This window comes from Chenopodium album, chromosome 25 (assembly GCF_948465745.1).
Source record: "Chenopodium album chromosome 25, dcCheAlbu1.1, whole genome shotgun sequence".
Lineage (NCBI taxonomy): Eukaryota > Viridiplantae > Streptophyta > Magnoliopsida > Caryophyllales > Amaranthaceae > Chenopodium > Chenopodium album.
The window spans coordinates 27,118,987-27,133,457 of NC_137858.1; the positions used below are offsets into that span (position 1 = coordinate 27,118,987).

The 14,471-nt window shown below is 39.7% G+C and overlaps 1 protein-coding gene and 1 non-coding gene across 2 annotated transcripts; one reads left to right on the forward strand and one right to left on the reverse strand.

Moving 5' to 3' along the window:
- Nucleotides 1-9,077: 9,077 nt before the first annotated feature.
- On the reverse strand, nt 9,078-9,184 carry LOC145615742 (small nucleolar RNA R71). The gene has a single exon (XR_014107335.1). It is a non-coding gene; the product is annotated as a small nucleolar RNA R71 (small nucleolar RNA).
- Nucleotides 9,185-12,130: 2,946 nt separating this feature from the next.
- Nucleotides 12,131-13,126, forward strand: LOC145613906 (uncharacterized). Its single transcript, XM_081668943.1, has one exon. It carries the CDS (start codon nt 12,131-12,133, stop codon nt 13,124-13,126), a length of 996 nt encoding a protein of 331 aa, XP_081525069.1.
- The last annotated feature ends 1,345 nt before the right edge of the window (nt 13,127-14,471 follow it).

The following is a 14,471-nucleotide window of genomic DNA, read 5'->3' on the forward strand; positions in this document are numbered from 1 at the left end:
TTGCGAATAGGCAGATCGGACGGTTCCCTGATTGAGATTCCCGTCATAGGTCTGTCCGCCCCGCCCAGTTGGAGCAGAGGTTGAGAGGAAGAGGGGACGGACGAACCAGCAGCGTCCGCCCTAGAATGGGTGGGATGTTCTTGGCAGAGTACCAGCTCGGCCTCATCCATGACATAGCTGGCAAATTGAGGGAACCTAAGTTCCGGGATTGGAGCGGACGAGGCGCCCTGAGCTTGCTGGCGCTCCTCGAAAGAAGAAGTAACCTCCACGGCCAAGTGATGGGAGCCCGTGGAGGCGGTTGTTGTCTGAGTGGTGGAGGTAGTGTCCACCTCCATGGTACTAGGGTTACTAAGGTCATAAGGGACCCTAGGATGAACCAGACTTCCGTCTGGGTTCCTGGCCGCATGACGCTCACGCGTACGCATTGTTCTAGCTATTGCCTGTGGGGACAGATAAGAATAAGTGGGGGTGAGTACGTACGCACTAGACATAGACTCACTCCAAGGAGGAGACAACTCTTCTTCGTCCACTCTAGACTCCTCAGTCCCAGGCGAACGGCCGGCCTCATGAGGAAAGTCGGACGAAGCCGAGTATGGATCCAGAATTGAAATGAAAGAAAAAATACAAGTAAAGAAAAGAAAGAAATGTAGACGGCCTACCTTTGTACGTTCTGAAAACTTCTAAAGTGTTCTTGGTGTTGTTGAAGATTGACCGGAAAACTCAAAAAATGCCTGGAAAACTCAAACTTACGGCGGCGCTCTTGAAGATTAAGGGAAAAATTACTTTCTCTCACTAGAACGCTCTGACCTCTCTCTAGAATTCACAATTGGGTAAAGTGTGAAAATGAGAATTCACCTCCCATTTTTATAGAATGAACTTATGGGGGCAAAATGGTAAAACCACCTTTCCCGCCTAAACATTCAAACGGTAAATTTTTGTGAAATTACTCGAAGAAAGGGACAGAATAACGTTAGGGTTCTGTTAAATTATGTGGAAATCAGACGGACAATTGAGGGCACGTCAAAGTGGGTTGAATCACAAATTCAAGAGATTTACACCTTCAACACTTAGTCTTCAGAACTTAAAAATATCTAAGAGGAAAATGCGTCTGCCTAGTTCCCAGACGTTTAGTCCAAAGGGGAGAGTTCAGACGTGCGCAGCACGATGAAAGAACCAGAGTACGCCTGAAATCAAGAAAGCCTAATCCATTTTAAACACAGTGGACGCTCTGGGTAGCTAGGAAACAAGCTCCTCCCAGAGTATGAGAACGTCCAGACCAAAATAGGAGGACGTCCAGTCCCACTGCTGTGGCCGCTCTGGGTGGCTAGGAAATAAGCTCCTCCCAGAGTATGAGAGCGTCCAGACTAAAAAGCAAGGACGTTCATTTTAAATACTGTGGACGCTCTAGGTAGCTAGGAGATAAGCTCCTCCCAGAGTATGAGGACGTCCAGTCCAAAATATGTGGACGTCCCGATAAGCTAGGAGATAAGCTCCTCCCAGAGTATGAAGACGTCCAGTCCAAAACATGTGGACGTCCAAATGAACCAGGAGTTAAGCCTCTCTCAGAGTACGAGAACGTCCAGTACAAAGTATGGACGTCCAAGTGAGCAAGAAGACAAGCTCACTCTAGACTACGAGGACGTCCAGAACAAAATATATGGACATCCAGATAGCAAAAAGGGCTTTGAGTCCAAAGTATATGGACGTCCAGGGCAGATGGGAGGTAAACCCAACCCAGAGTACATGGACGTCCAGATAGAAAATCAGAGGAGGCGGCCAGTAAGTGCACGAGCCGCCCCCTCTGAGGGGCAAATGTTTAGGGTAAAAATACCCCAAGTACGTGGCCCAATAAGAAGGCGACATGTGGCCCTATGAGAGGGTGACACGTGTCCTCCTGATAGGGTGACACGTGTCAGCTGCCTTTAGTACACAATACAACATCAGAAAGAGAAAAAGGCCTTGATTACATCAGGCCCAAATCCCGAGAAAACCTTGAAAGCCGTAAAACGACGCCCCCCATAACACGTGGCGACCCCTGATTGTGCAGCCAATCACGTCACAAAATTCTAGGGTATAAACCCTAAAGGGGCACATGTTCCCACTCCTATAAATACCTCAATCATTTATGATGGGAGGGGTGGATTGTGACATAACATAAAAATAGAGCATAAAAGAGCTCCAACTTCTCTCTTCTTTCTCTCTCTAGCTTTTTCGATTTCCGATCTCTAACTTGATCGTCGGAGGCGAATATTCCGATAAACGGAATATTCGTTGTTTTGCAGGTGTCCACGTCTCGTTGCCAGGAGAACGCGACCAGTATCCGAGGAGTTCACAAAAAACCTCGAAACAACGGGCATTACCTCCACAACCTAATTGAGAACATAATGTTTGTTGCTCTAAGTGGTGTCTTTCTGCAAAGTAACACATTTCCAAAACGACGAGTGACGTGGGAAAATTAGGTCGTTGGACTGATCCTCCTAAGCCAAACAAAATTTATAAACACTCAACAAACCTAAATACAAGTATAGAGGTAAGTCAAGGGTCGAACCCAAAGGAACGGTAATGTCTAAGTGCTTCCAATTATGTGCCTAAGCTAGGTCGAAGACAAAGGGTAAAAGAGGACACTAACAACTACTAAGAAAAAAGAAACCAAACAAGTAAAATGCTAGGGATTAGGATTCACTTATAATAGCAATGAACAATGCAAATTGGTTTAGGAAGTTGACTAAGTCAAGCAATGTGAGGGAAGATCAATTATGCAACCAATAGAGCATATCAAGCTATTCTCCTAGAGGTCTAACTAGCGTCAACTACGATAAACTCTAGCTAGGAAACATCACAAGACACCTCAATCGTGTAAATGCAAGCCACAAATCAATGGTCCGTATCAATGTGAACTTACAATGCAATCTAGTGTGAATAACTAGGGTGATCAAGCCTAAATCAAACACACACATGCACATAATCAATTAACCAATTTAATCACATCATCAACTCCATCAAAATCCCCAATCTACATCAATCCATTACATAATACAAGCTTCACCAAATCCCTAACCAAACAACTACTCTAGCAACATCATCAATTCAACAAACAACTAAGAAATCAACAATCTACAATCAAAGAATCAACAATCAAAGAAGAACAATAACTCTAATCAAACATCAACCATCAAATCATCAAAATCTAATCAAAATCAAACAATCTAAACATGAATACTAAACAAAACAATAAATGAGATAGAGTTTAGAAATGCTCATTGATAATAGAGTAGATCTCCAATACAATTGTCAGCATTGGATCTTCAATCTCTCAATCACCATTGAAATTCTTCACTTTCTCTCTCTAAAATCTACTCCTAAAACTAACCCCTAGATCTAGAGAGAGAAGCTCTCAACTAAGCTAAGAATATGATCTAATTCTATTATGAAACTTCTTGCTAACAAAAATAGAAGGAAATAACTATATATACAAAGGAGAAGGTCGGTTTTGACGCCCAAGAATAGACCCACGCCGGTGCGGGCGCTCGGAGGAGAGAGAGAAGTGCACACGAGACACACCCAGAAAGGTGCGCCCGCACACACCTCATGTGCGGCCGCACTCGACATATGTGCGGCCGCACACTCCCCGAGTGCGCCCGCACATATCTGGCAACCTCCTCTTCTTCTCTTCGTCCTAGCTCATGGGGTGCACACATCCTAGATGATGATGATGGAGGACAAGGTAGGCAGCAACCTCCTTGGAATTCTTGAAGAATATAAACCATGAGAAAAGCATATACAAGGCTTTGAAGCATGCTCCTTGGATCCCCCTTTGACTTGAAACTCTTTGCACAAGCATTAGGCATGAAAAACAATGAAAGACCATGGAGAGGAAGCTCGGGAATCCTTGGACAATCAATCACAACCTACAAACAAAGGATAAAAAGCAAGTAAAAGGGAAAAATAACAAGTAAACTAGAAAATGCTAAAATAGAGAAACTAACTACAAAAAGCATAAAATGAAGAAAATAAGAATAAAACTAAGGAAAACTAAAGAAAAGAGTAATAAAATGAAATGAAATTCATCCAAAAAGAGATCAAATGAGTGCCATAAATGTCACTCATCAACAAGTAGGAAGAAAATGTACTCGATGACCATCGAGCTTAACAACAAACTAGAATTGGGAATCTCGGAAGACCTTAAAAGGACTTCGTGAGAATGCTTGATCAAGAATACTCAAAAGGACTTTACAAGTGCCTTAAAAGAGAATTCATTACTCACAAAAAATTAGAAATGTTGGAGTAAGATCAACATAATAAAAGGGCTTTGGAAGCGCCTTGAAACTCAGTGTTTGATGCAATTGCCCCATATAGGTATAGGATTCAATAGAATTCACAAAAGGCTTGGATTGAATCCTATAAATTTCTATTATGTTAGAAATACACTTAAGTCTTACAAACATACTATTTACTACTAGATAGTAAAGGAACAATGTCTTGTAAGATAGCTACGACAAATCCAAATTTCGAATAATGGTTAGAGGCCATGAAAAAATCCGAAATAGACCACATGTTTGAAAATCATGTTTGAAACTTGACTAATTTGCATGAAGGGTGAAAGACCCATCGATTGCAAATAAGTTATTAAGGTGAAAACCAACAAATGTGGAAATGTATATGAATGCATACGTAGCTAGATTGGTTGAAAAGGATATAATTAAATTCACAGAGTTGATTTTAATAAAAACTCATTCACCAATCCGAATGCTCAAGTCTTTTCGTGATTGATCTAGCAAATTACACATATGAAATATGGCAAAAAAGATACAAAACCACCTTCCTAAAATAGGATTTTGGAAGTGACTAAAAGATAGTCTAAGGGTTTTGAAAATCTAAATAATGCTAGATTTGAAAGCAAGCTCATGGAATCTTTCATGGGACTAAAGGAAGGATTGCATATAGGAATTAGAATGTGTTTTCTCATAAAGTTAATAAGAGAGCTGGCTAATGAGAAATATAGAAATTCTGATGAATAAGAAGTTTAGTGGGAGCAAAAGTAAAGGTCCAACGAGAAGTTTACGAACTCTATTGTGAAATAACTGTCAAATGCTAAATGTTTAGGTTTGAAAGTATTTTCTACAATGGACCAAGCTAAAGGCGATACTTAGTACATATTGGGAATTAAGTTCTATGCTATAGACTTAATTAAATATTTAAATGAGTAAAGGAATTTTACCATGTTAAACATGAAGGACCTTGAAAAGCTTTCGACCCATATGTATAAAGCTAAGTAAATGTTTGAACTAAGTATAAGCTAGGCTAAATACTAAGTCAAACAAGAAAGACTCTAGTAAGAGACTTTAAAACATATCAAATAGCGAACAATTTGGCAAGACTCAGTGTAACTGAATGAGCTAAATGTCACATGGATGGAATAAAATTGAGAATCATTCTAGAATCAAAACCATCATGTGCTCTACGATATGGAATCGTCACACGACGTATTTGCTTAGAGCATGTGAAATACGTATATAGAACCAATCAACTTGAATCTAAGTAATGGATCATTAGATTATAGTCAAGAACATCCAAAGCACTTGAATGAGCTAAAGGATGAGGTCTTGACGCATGGAAACAAATATGTTTGAGTTTTGATGTTGCAAGCTGTAGGCGTCGTTGGAAGTGCGCCTATGTTAAAGCATGCGCGAATATTCTTAGCACTCATAGGAAGTAGAAATTGACATTACGATTAGGGACAAAGCAAAATAGGGAGCCGCCAACAAGTTTTTAAGGAACTTGTAAACCATTCACGGATCATTTAAGGCAACCACGATTAAGGGACAACGATAGGCAACAACGATTGACCCGTGATGGTTACACCCCATTCATAATCCATGAGATTACTAACTCCATATGGTTTGGAACCACGAAAGGAGGATCGGGGATGATGGTACAAAGTGATTCATGGAGTCACGTTTGCCCGTATTGGCCTCTACTCGATTCTTATTGTGAAAAGTATTCATGTGATCTCAAAGGCATGCAAACAAAGATTCAATTTGCTCCAAACTATTATTAAGCTAAATTGGTTAAATATTAATGCAACACATAATTCTAAAATATTAGTGATCACTTCAATTAATAACAAGATTAAAGGAACCTAAACATGTCGTCCAAATATCCTGTTAAGCGTGATTTTCAATTACGTATTCCCTTTGAACATGAAATATGGTGATCATAAATAATAGTAGAATAAACATTAATATTGGAAGCAATTCAACAATAATAGCATTAGTCCAAATCAAATAAAAATAATCCTAATCATGATACTAGCAATAAGAAAATAAAATAAGTAATTAAATTAATTCATTACTCACATTCCGCATTTCCTTGAACTGCTACATCATGAATAAATTGTTAGTAACTTCAATAAATTATAATCAAATTAAAATTAAATTAAATAAAAGTAGAGTTGATTTGGTCCAAACCCTCAGTTAATTATACCTTTCACACCTTGGTTTAAGTATAGAACCTCGGGTCAAGTATCGACTCCTTGGAGTGCTTAAGGGATATAAAATGAGAGAATAGGGTGGCTAGGGTTTAGGCTAGAGCAAGAGAGAGAGGAGAGAATATTTATGGTGTTGGGAGAGAGAATGATTTTTGGTGTAGAAGAGAGGAAGAGTGAATGATTTTTGGTGTAAAAGAGAGGAAGAGAGAATGATTTGGTGATCAAGCTTGTTGATGATTGAAAAAGGGAAGATATGACCTCTGTTTTTAGGGAAAAAAGAGGGTCGAGTGATAACTTGTTATTTGATATGATTTTAGGGTGATTTTGAACCTTGTTTACTTGATATATTAGCATTTTGGTTCAGTTCTACCCTTTTATCATTCAATTTTTGTGTATCCCTTGCTTCACAAGTTTTTAGTGTTTTTGTTGGGTTTTTAGGTCCAAAAACGATGATTTGAAGCATATGGATGATATAACGAGGTTAGAAGCCGTGACAAAGGAGCAAAACCGAAGAAAATGTGAAGAAAAGGGCCTAGAAGACCCTGCACGACCGTGCAGGAGTGTCCCAGCCAAGCCAAGCCACTGCCTGATTTGGCACGGGCGTGCAAGGCTTCAGCACGTCCGTGCAAGTCAGCCAGCACGTCCGTGCTAGAAGCTGCACGGCCCTGCATCTCACATGGCTCATTTTGATGCTACTGACCAAATCTGCACGGCCGTGCCTAGGGTGGCACGTCCGTGCCACTTGGGTTGCACGTCCGTACCACCCCTGGCACATCCGTGCGCACCTGTAGCCGTACCCGACTCTTGTTTTCTCCGTCCTTTTTATTTGAGGGTCATATAAATACCCCCCTTTGCTCAATTGTACAGGATCCAAGTTTTTAGTGCTTCCTCTTAGTTTGTAATTGTAGAAACACAAATACTCTCAAATCATTAGATAGATCTTAATTATTAGCTTGGAGTTTTCATTCTCAATCATTGTAGAAGACAAGTTCCACCATTGTTATTCAAGACCAAGCTTCTAGTAATATTTTTCTCACTCTTTTCCCCTATTTCTTCTTACTTAGTTGTTAATTATTTGCTTGATTCTTGTATTTTTAGATTGTTAATTAGTTTAATTCTTAGTTCAATTATGCTCATGAGTTGTTTGAAATCCTCAGTTGCTTTAATTTCCATGGATTGTGAGTAGTCTAATTTTCTAGGGTTTGGGTAAAACCCTCAATGTAGTCACTAATTACTTGTTGCATGTGCTAATTTGGTACTTGTTGGGTGTTAATTAGTTGAGCTTAAGTGGTTTAATTGCTTACTTCTTGTTTATGGCCATTGCTAGAACTATTATCCAAGCTTTCTCAACGAAGGATCGAGAGATGAACTTGAGTTAGCTCCCTTATGCTTGATTGACTTGAAATGCCATGAGAATAGGAATTTCTAGTCAAGGCAATGTTTATGTCATCGTGATTATGCTTTAACACTTGTTTTATGCTTTGTAACCACGAGAGTAGGTTGTATTCATGATTCAAGTAATCCCTCTAGCTTGAGAGAGTAGTTGGGTGCTTTAGATGTTTTCCCCTATTATATCCCTTATTTTACCTTGCTTATGCATGCTAATCGTGATTTGTGATGAAGGTGAGTGGTATAACCCGAGCCCTAGAATCCTCTAAATATTGTTAATTTCCCCTAGCTTTAGTTGACTTGAACTAGTACTTGTTACACAAAACCAAACTAACTTCGACTTCATTTAGCTTATTTATGCGGTAGTATTTCGGTGGTTGATTCAACGCCTCTCTTGGGTTCGACCCTTTCTTACCCTTGCTATTAGCTAGTGAGACCAAGACAGGACTTATTCTTTGGTAGGCTCGACGATGGCCAATCAAATTTTTGGCGCCGTTGTCGGGGAGGCAAAGTCACATTGAATGTATTATTGTTGAATGAGTCTAAGTGTGTGAAATTTTGTATCATAATTTTTCTTATTTATTTTTGTATATTTGTGTTTTCATCTTATGATAGTCATTGCTAACGTTTTTCTTAGCTTTGTTTGACTTTGCATGACACGGAAAAGTAAGTAATCACCGCTTATTCCCGTTGATCCGGAGCTAAATAGGACTTTGAAAAACGTCAGGAGACTTTTGCAAGGCACACCCGAGTTCTCCATTGTGTATTCGGATTCGGATCCGGAAGAAATCTTTTCAACCAACGAAGAAGAGAACGTGGGTGATGACAATCCTCCTTCGCCATTGCTACGAGATTATGACCACCCCAATGCCTTCACACTTCGGAGTGGCATACATCTCCCCACCACTAATGCAAACAATTTTGAGCTATCGCCTCAACTCATCCGTATGATACAAGGTGATCAATTTGGTGGGAGTTCTCATGAGTGTCCTTTTGCTCATTTGGACAACTTTCTCAAATTGTGCACCACCATCAAGCAAAACAACATTACGGAAGAGATCATCCGTATGCACATGTTTCAATTCTCCTCCGTGACAAGGCAAAGCATTGGTTGGGAACGGTAGAAGAGGGATCATTGACAACGTGGGATGAAGTCACTAGAGCTTTCCTTGGAAAGTATTGTCCACCCGAAAAGACCGCCTAACTAAGGAGGAAAATCACCAATTTCAACCAAGAGATTGATGAGACTTTAAGTGAAGCTTGGGAGCGTTTCAAGGACTACACTAGAAAATGCCAACACCATGGTTTCACATCATGGATCATTGTTCAAGGCTTTTATGATGGTCTTACTCCTACTTCAAGGGCCAACCTTGATAACGGGGCCGATGGTAGCCTTAAAAAGCTATCCGTGGATGAAGCATACAAAATGATTGAAGCAGTGGCAAAGCACTACGCATATGGAGGTGATAGAAGGCAACCTCAAGTAAAGAAGGCCGGAATCCACGATCTTAGAGAAATAGACCTTATTGCATCAAAGTTTGACATGCTAGCTCACAAGCTAGATCAAGCCACTCTTACATCTCCAAGCTCTTCCTCACAACAAGTCATGTCTTGTGAGACTTGTGGAGGAAATGATCATATGTCCTCTAATTGCAACTCAACTAACCAAGAGCAAGCGGCGGCAATTGGGCAAAGAAATGAGCCATACCCCCAATCCTACAATCAAGGTTGGAAACCCCAACAATGTACGGGATGGAAGCAACAAAATCATCGAGGTTAGATAGTGTCGTTGGTCTACTAACCCTAATCAAATTAATTATTTATAACCTAAACTACCCTAATACAAGTATAGGGGTAAGTAAAGGGTCGAACCCAAAAGAACTAAGTGTATCAATCTATGCTAATTAGACTACTAGGAAAGCTTGTGAGATAGAGAGAGATTAAAATAAACACAACTAAGAACAAACAACTAAAACTAGGGAAAGTGGAATCCAATTACATCAATACATTCAATAACATCATACAATTAGATGAAAATGACCCTGATTAGGAACAATCAACATATTTAAATCACTCTCGCAGAATTAAGCATGTTAATTATCCTACTAAACTAATTCACTCTCGTGCAACTAGCCTAGCAAAGGTATGGAGAATTTAGGGCTCTCAAACAACTCACTTTCGCACAATTGATTGAAAGCGCAATTAAGAACATAGAATCAATTAGCTAGAAAGATTCTAATCCATAAAAGCATCATCCATACACAATAATCAAGAAACAATTCCATACTAATCACAATCAATCATTCAATTTATTAACATAACCTTCATCCATTTCCCTAGAACAAAATCTAAGCTAACATAATGACAAAAATATGGAAAACAAGGTAAAATAATAATAAAAGAAAGAATCAAACAACTAAACTAATTAAACTACTCAAATAAACAAATAAATAAGCAAAAACAATAATAAATGAAAGCAATAAAGGTGAGAGAAAGTTAGGATGACTCATTGAATAAATGAGAAGAAAATCCACAAATTGCTTCTTCAACCTCTCAAAACTCCATGAAAAATCCAAACTTTCTCTCTCTAAACTACTCCTAAACTAGAGAGAGAAAATCCTCATCTAACCCTAAGAGAGTGAAAATAAAAAAAGCTTAAACTACTCTCATCTAGGGTAGAATAAAAATGTTGATAAAAAGTTAAGAGAGAAATAACCCCAAAAGGGGTATTTATAATACAAGGTAAAAAATAAAATAAAAGAAAGAAAATAAAACTAATTAAAATAATAAAACTAAAAAAAATAGAAAGGAAAATAAAACCCCAAAAGCCCCCAAATCCCATCAGACCCACAATCATCCACCATTTCTTGGCTGCTCTAAATCGCATCTTTAACATCACCACGCATTATAACCATCAAACGGCATCATCACCATCAAATCTCCAATTGATCGTCAATCATGGTCGTTCAATTTTAATAAGAACATCCATTCACGAGCAAATCACGTGATAATTAAGGAAATCAAGAGCCACGAAGGAGCGGCCGCGGCTAGGCATCTCTTCGGCATCTACCGAAACTTGGAGAAGGCTGGAAGGACCCAAGGCCGCGCCCGCGGTTAACTGCGTTGCTCCTCACTGCTGCAGTGCTGCTATGATTGGTGATTGGAGGGGCTGCCCTGGTTTTGGTGCCGATTGTGGTGGAGGAGTGGTTGCAGCGGTGAATGAAGATGAATTGGAGGTGAGGTGGTTGCGGCTTTTGAGGTTGCTGTTGTTGCGTGAAGGGAGAGAGCAGGGGCAGCGAAGTGCTGGTGTTGTTGGTGTTGTGTTCATTGCTGTTGTTGGTGGTTATTTTGTTGTTGTTGCGGTGGTGGAATTGAGGGAGCAGGGGAAGTGTTTTTCGGGGGTTTTTGTGGCTGCTGTTGTAACTGTTGTTGTGGCGGTGGTTTGGGTTGCTGTGGCTGGTGGTTTGCGTGGTGGTGTAGTGCTGGTGGGAGTAGGATAATAAGGGAGGAGCTGTGTGGTGGAGGTTAAGGGATGGTGTGGTGATGGTTAAGCTGGCAGCAGGGGTTGGCGCAAATCATGTGCCTCAAATATCGGACTTTGAACTCGAACATGACCTTGAAACCCAGAACACCTATAACCAAAAACCAACACGAGGGTGGAACAAAATATAAAATAAAATAAAAAAAGAAAAATAAAGTAAAATAAAATAAGATAAATAAAGTAAAATAAAATAAAATAAAATGCTAAAACTAAAGAAATTATAAAATAAAATGAAATAAAATAAAATAAAATAAAATAAACTAGAAACTAAAAGAAAATAAATAAAATGAGAGAAGAGGGAAATTATTAACTAAAACTACAAAAATAAACTAAAAACTAATAAAAAGGGCAAAAATACACAAAATAAAGATAAAAGATGAGAATACTAAAATAATAGAAATAAAGGAAAAAAAGGGTTAAATTATTAGAAAATAAGCCGGAAAACGACTCAATAAACACCCTAAAAGTGACATAAAAGTCACTTATCACAAAACCAAGGGCCCCCACAAAAGAGCTACAATCAAAGCCAAAACCAACCCCAAAACCAATACAACCAACCTCACTCTCAAAACCGACAAGCTCCATATCGCCATCCCAACCAAGACCAACAAAGGCAACAATATAACCAACCCGTTCCCCCACCTCCTCAAAAGTTCAGCCTTGAAGCCGCACTTGAGACCTTCATTGCACAACAAGGAAGAAGCAATGCGGATATGCAAGCGAACATCCAACAACTTCAAGCACACAACAAGATAGAGAACCAATTTGCACAAATAGCACAACAAGTTGGGAGTTCATCCTCAAATCCTAGCGGTCACTTCCCAAGCTCAACAGTGGTGAACCCAAAGGAGCAAGCTAAGGCCATTACCTTGAGATCGGGTAGAGTTTATGAGGGGCCGGTCATGAGTGAAGAGGAGCCTCAAAAGGGAGATGAGGGAGTTGTGGTGAGGAATGAGGATGACTTTGAAAATGAAATAGTTGATGTTGAGAAAAAGAAGCGACAAAAGAGTGACGAGGGAGTCACAAAAGAAAGTGAGGGAGATGAGGAAAGAGTAGAAAAGCCCCCAATGAGAGTATACAAGCCTCTAATTCCATTCCCTCATAGGATTGTAGGAAAGAAATTGAATGAGAAGTTTTCAAATTTTCTTGAAGTCATGAGAGGACTTCAAGTGAACATCCCCTTTCTTCATGCTACGTCACAAATGCCTACGTATGCAAAGTTTTTGAAGGATCTTCTATCCAACAAGAGTAGGCTTGAAGAGAGTGCAAGCATCTCCCTTCCTAAGGAGGTGAGTGCAATCATTCAAAACAAGCTTCCTCAAAAGCTTGGTGACCCGGGAAGCTATGCAATACCGGTGAAGATTGGAGATATGGAAGCTATGGATGCTTTATGTGATCTTGTGGCAAGTGTGAGAATGATGCCCTACTCAATTGCTAAGAGTTTGAAAGTTGGAGACTTGAAGCCAACAAGAATGTCCTTACCATTGGCCGACCGCACGGTTAGGCTACCTTTGGGAATTCTTGAAGATGTGTCGGTTCAAGTTGGAAGAGTGTTTGTGCCATGTGATTTTGTGGTAATGGAAATGGAAGAAGATACTACGGTGCCCCTAATCTTGGGAAGACCGTTTTTGAACACCGCGGGAGTGGTGATTGATATGAAGCAAGGAAGATTGACCTTGAATGTGGGAGATGAGAAAATATCATTTTAATTCCCACAAGCATTGAAAAAGCTATTGTATGATGAAGTTCATAGAGTTGATACTTTGGAAAGGGACTTAGAAAAGTTCCAAGAGAATTTGTTTGAAGGAGATCCTTTACAAGCTATCCTAACGGGAGGCCTAGTTGAGGAACGTGAAGAAACAAGGGGTATGATCTTTTGCTCAACCAACCTTTAGTCCACAACTAAATGAAAGTGGAAGTGCTTAATGTGGAGGTAAAAGAGGAGAGGACTACGCCTCCTCATAAGGTTGAACTTAAACCCCTTCCTCCTTTACTTAAATATACTTTTCTTGATGATAGTGAGAGTTATCCCGTCATTGTCAATGCTAAGCTTGATGACAGCTCTGTTGGGAAACTCCTAGATGTTTTAAGGCAGTATAGAGGTGTCATTGGTTATAAAATTGATGACATTAAGGGGATAAGTCCTACTATATGCATGCATAAGATTTTACTTGATGATGATCATGCTTCCTCGATTGAGCACCAAAGAAGGCTCAATCCAAATATGAAGGAAGTTGTGAAAAAAGAAGTTTTAAAACTTCTTGAGGCGGGCATAATCTACCCTATCTCCGATAGTAAGTGGGTTAGTCCGGTTCAAGTTGTGCCTAAAAAGGGAGGCATGACCATCATCAAGAATGATAAGGGTGAGACAATTTCTACGAGGTCGGTCACCGGGTGGAGGATGTGTATTGATTACCGGAAATTGAATAAGTCCACCCGGAAAGACCACTTCCCACTCCCCCTTGATTGATCAAATTTTGGAAAGACTAGCATCACATAGTCACTATTGTTTCTTGGATGGATACTCGGGATTCTTCCAAATCCCAATCTAACCCGAGGATCTAGAGAAGACTACATTCACATGCCCTTTTGGCACCTTTGCTTATCGAAGGATGCCATTTGGACTTTGTAATGCACCTTCCACATTTCAAAGCTGTATGATGTCTATTTTTTCCGATATGCTTGTACATCAATTCAGTTATTTATGGATGACTTTTCTATTTTTGGTTCATCTTTTGACATATGCCTTTCGAATTTGATTTAAGTGTTGAAAAGATGTCAAGAGGTGAACTTAATCTTGAATTGGGAGAAACGTCATCTCATGGTAGAGGAGGGCATTGTTCTTGGTCATGTGATTTCTAGTAGGGGCATTGAAGTTGATCGTGCCAAAATTGAGGTCATTGAGCGCCTCCTACCCCTACAAATGTGAAGGGGATAAGGAGCTTTCTTGGACACGCAGTTTTTACAACCGGTTCATAAAGGATTTTTCAAAAATCGCAAAGCCGCACACTCAATTGTTGGTAAAGGATGCCCCTTTTGTGTTTACTAATGAAT

Excerpts from the sequence above, each read along its gene's own strand:
- LOC145613906 (XM_081668943.1), top strand. The coding sequence starts at position 12,131 with ATGCAAGCGAACATCCAACAACTTCAAGCACACAACAAGATAGAGAAC.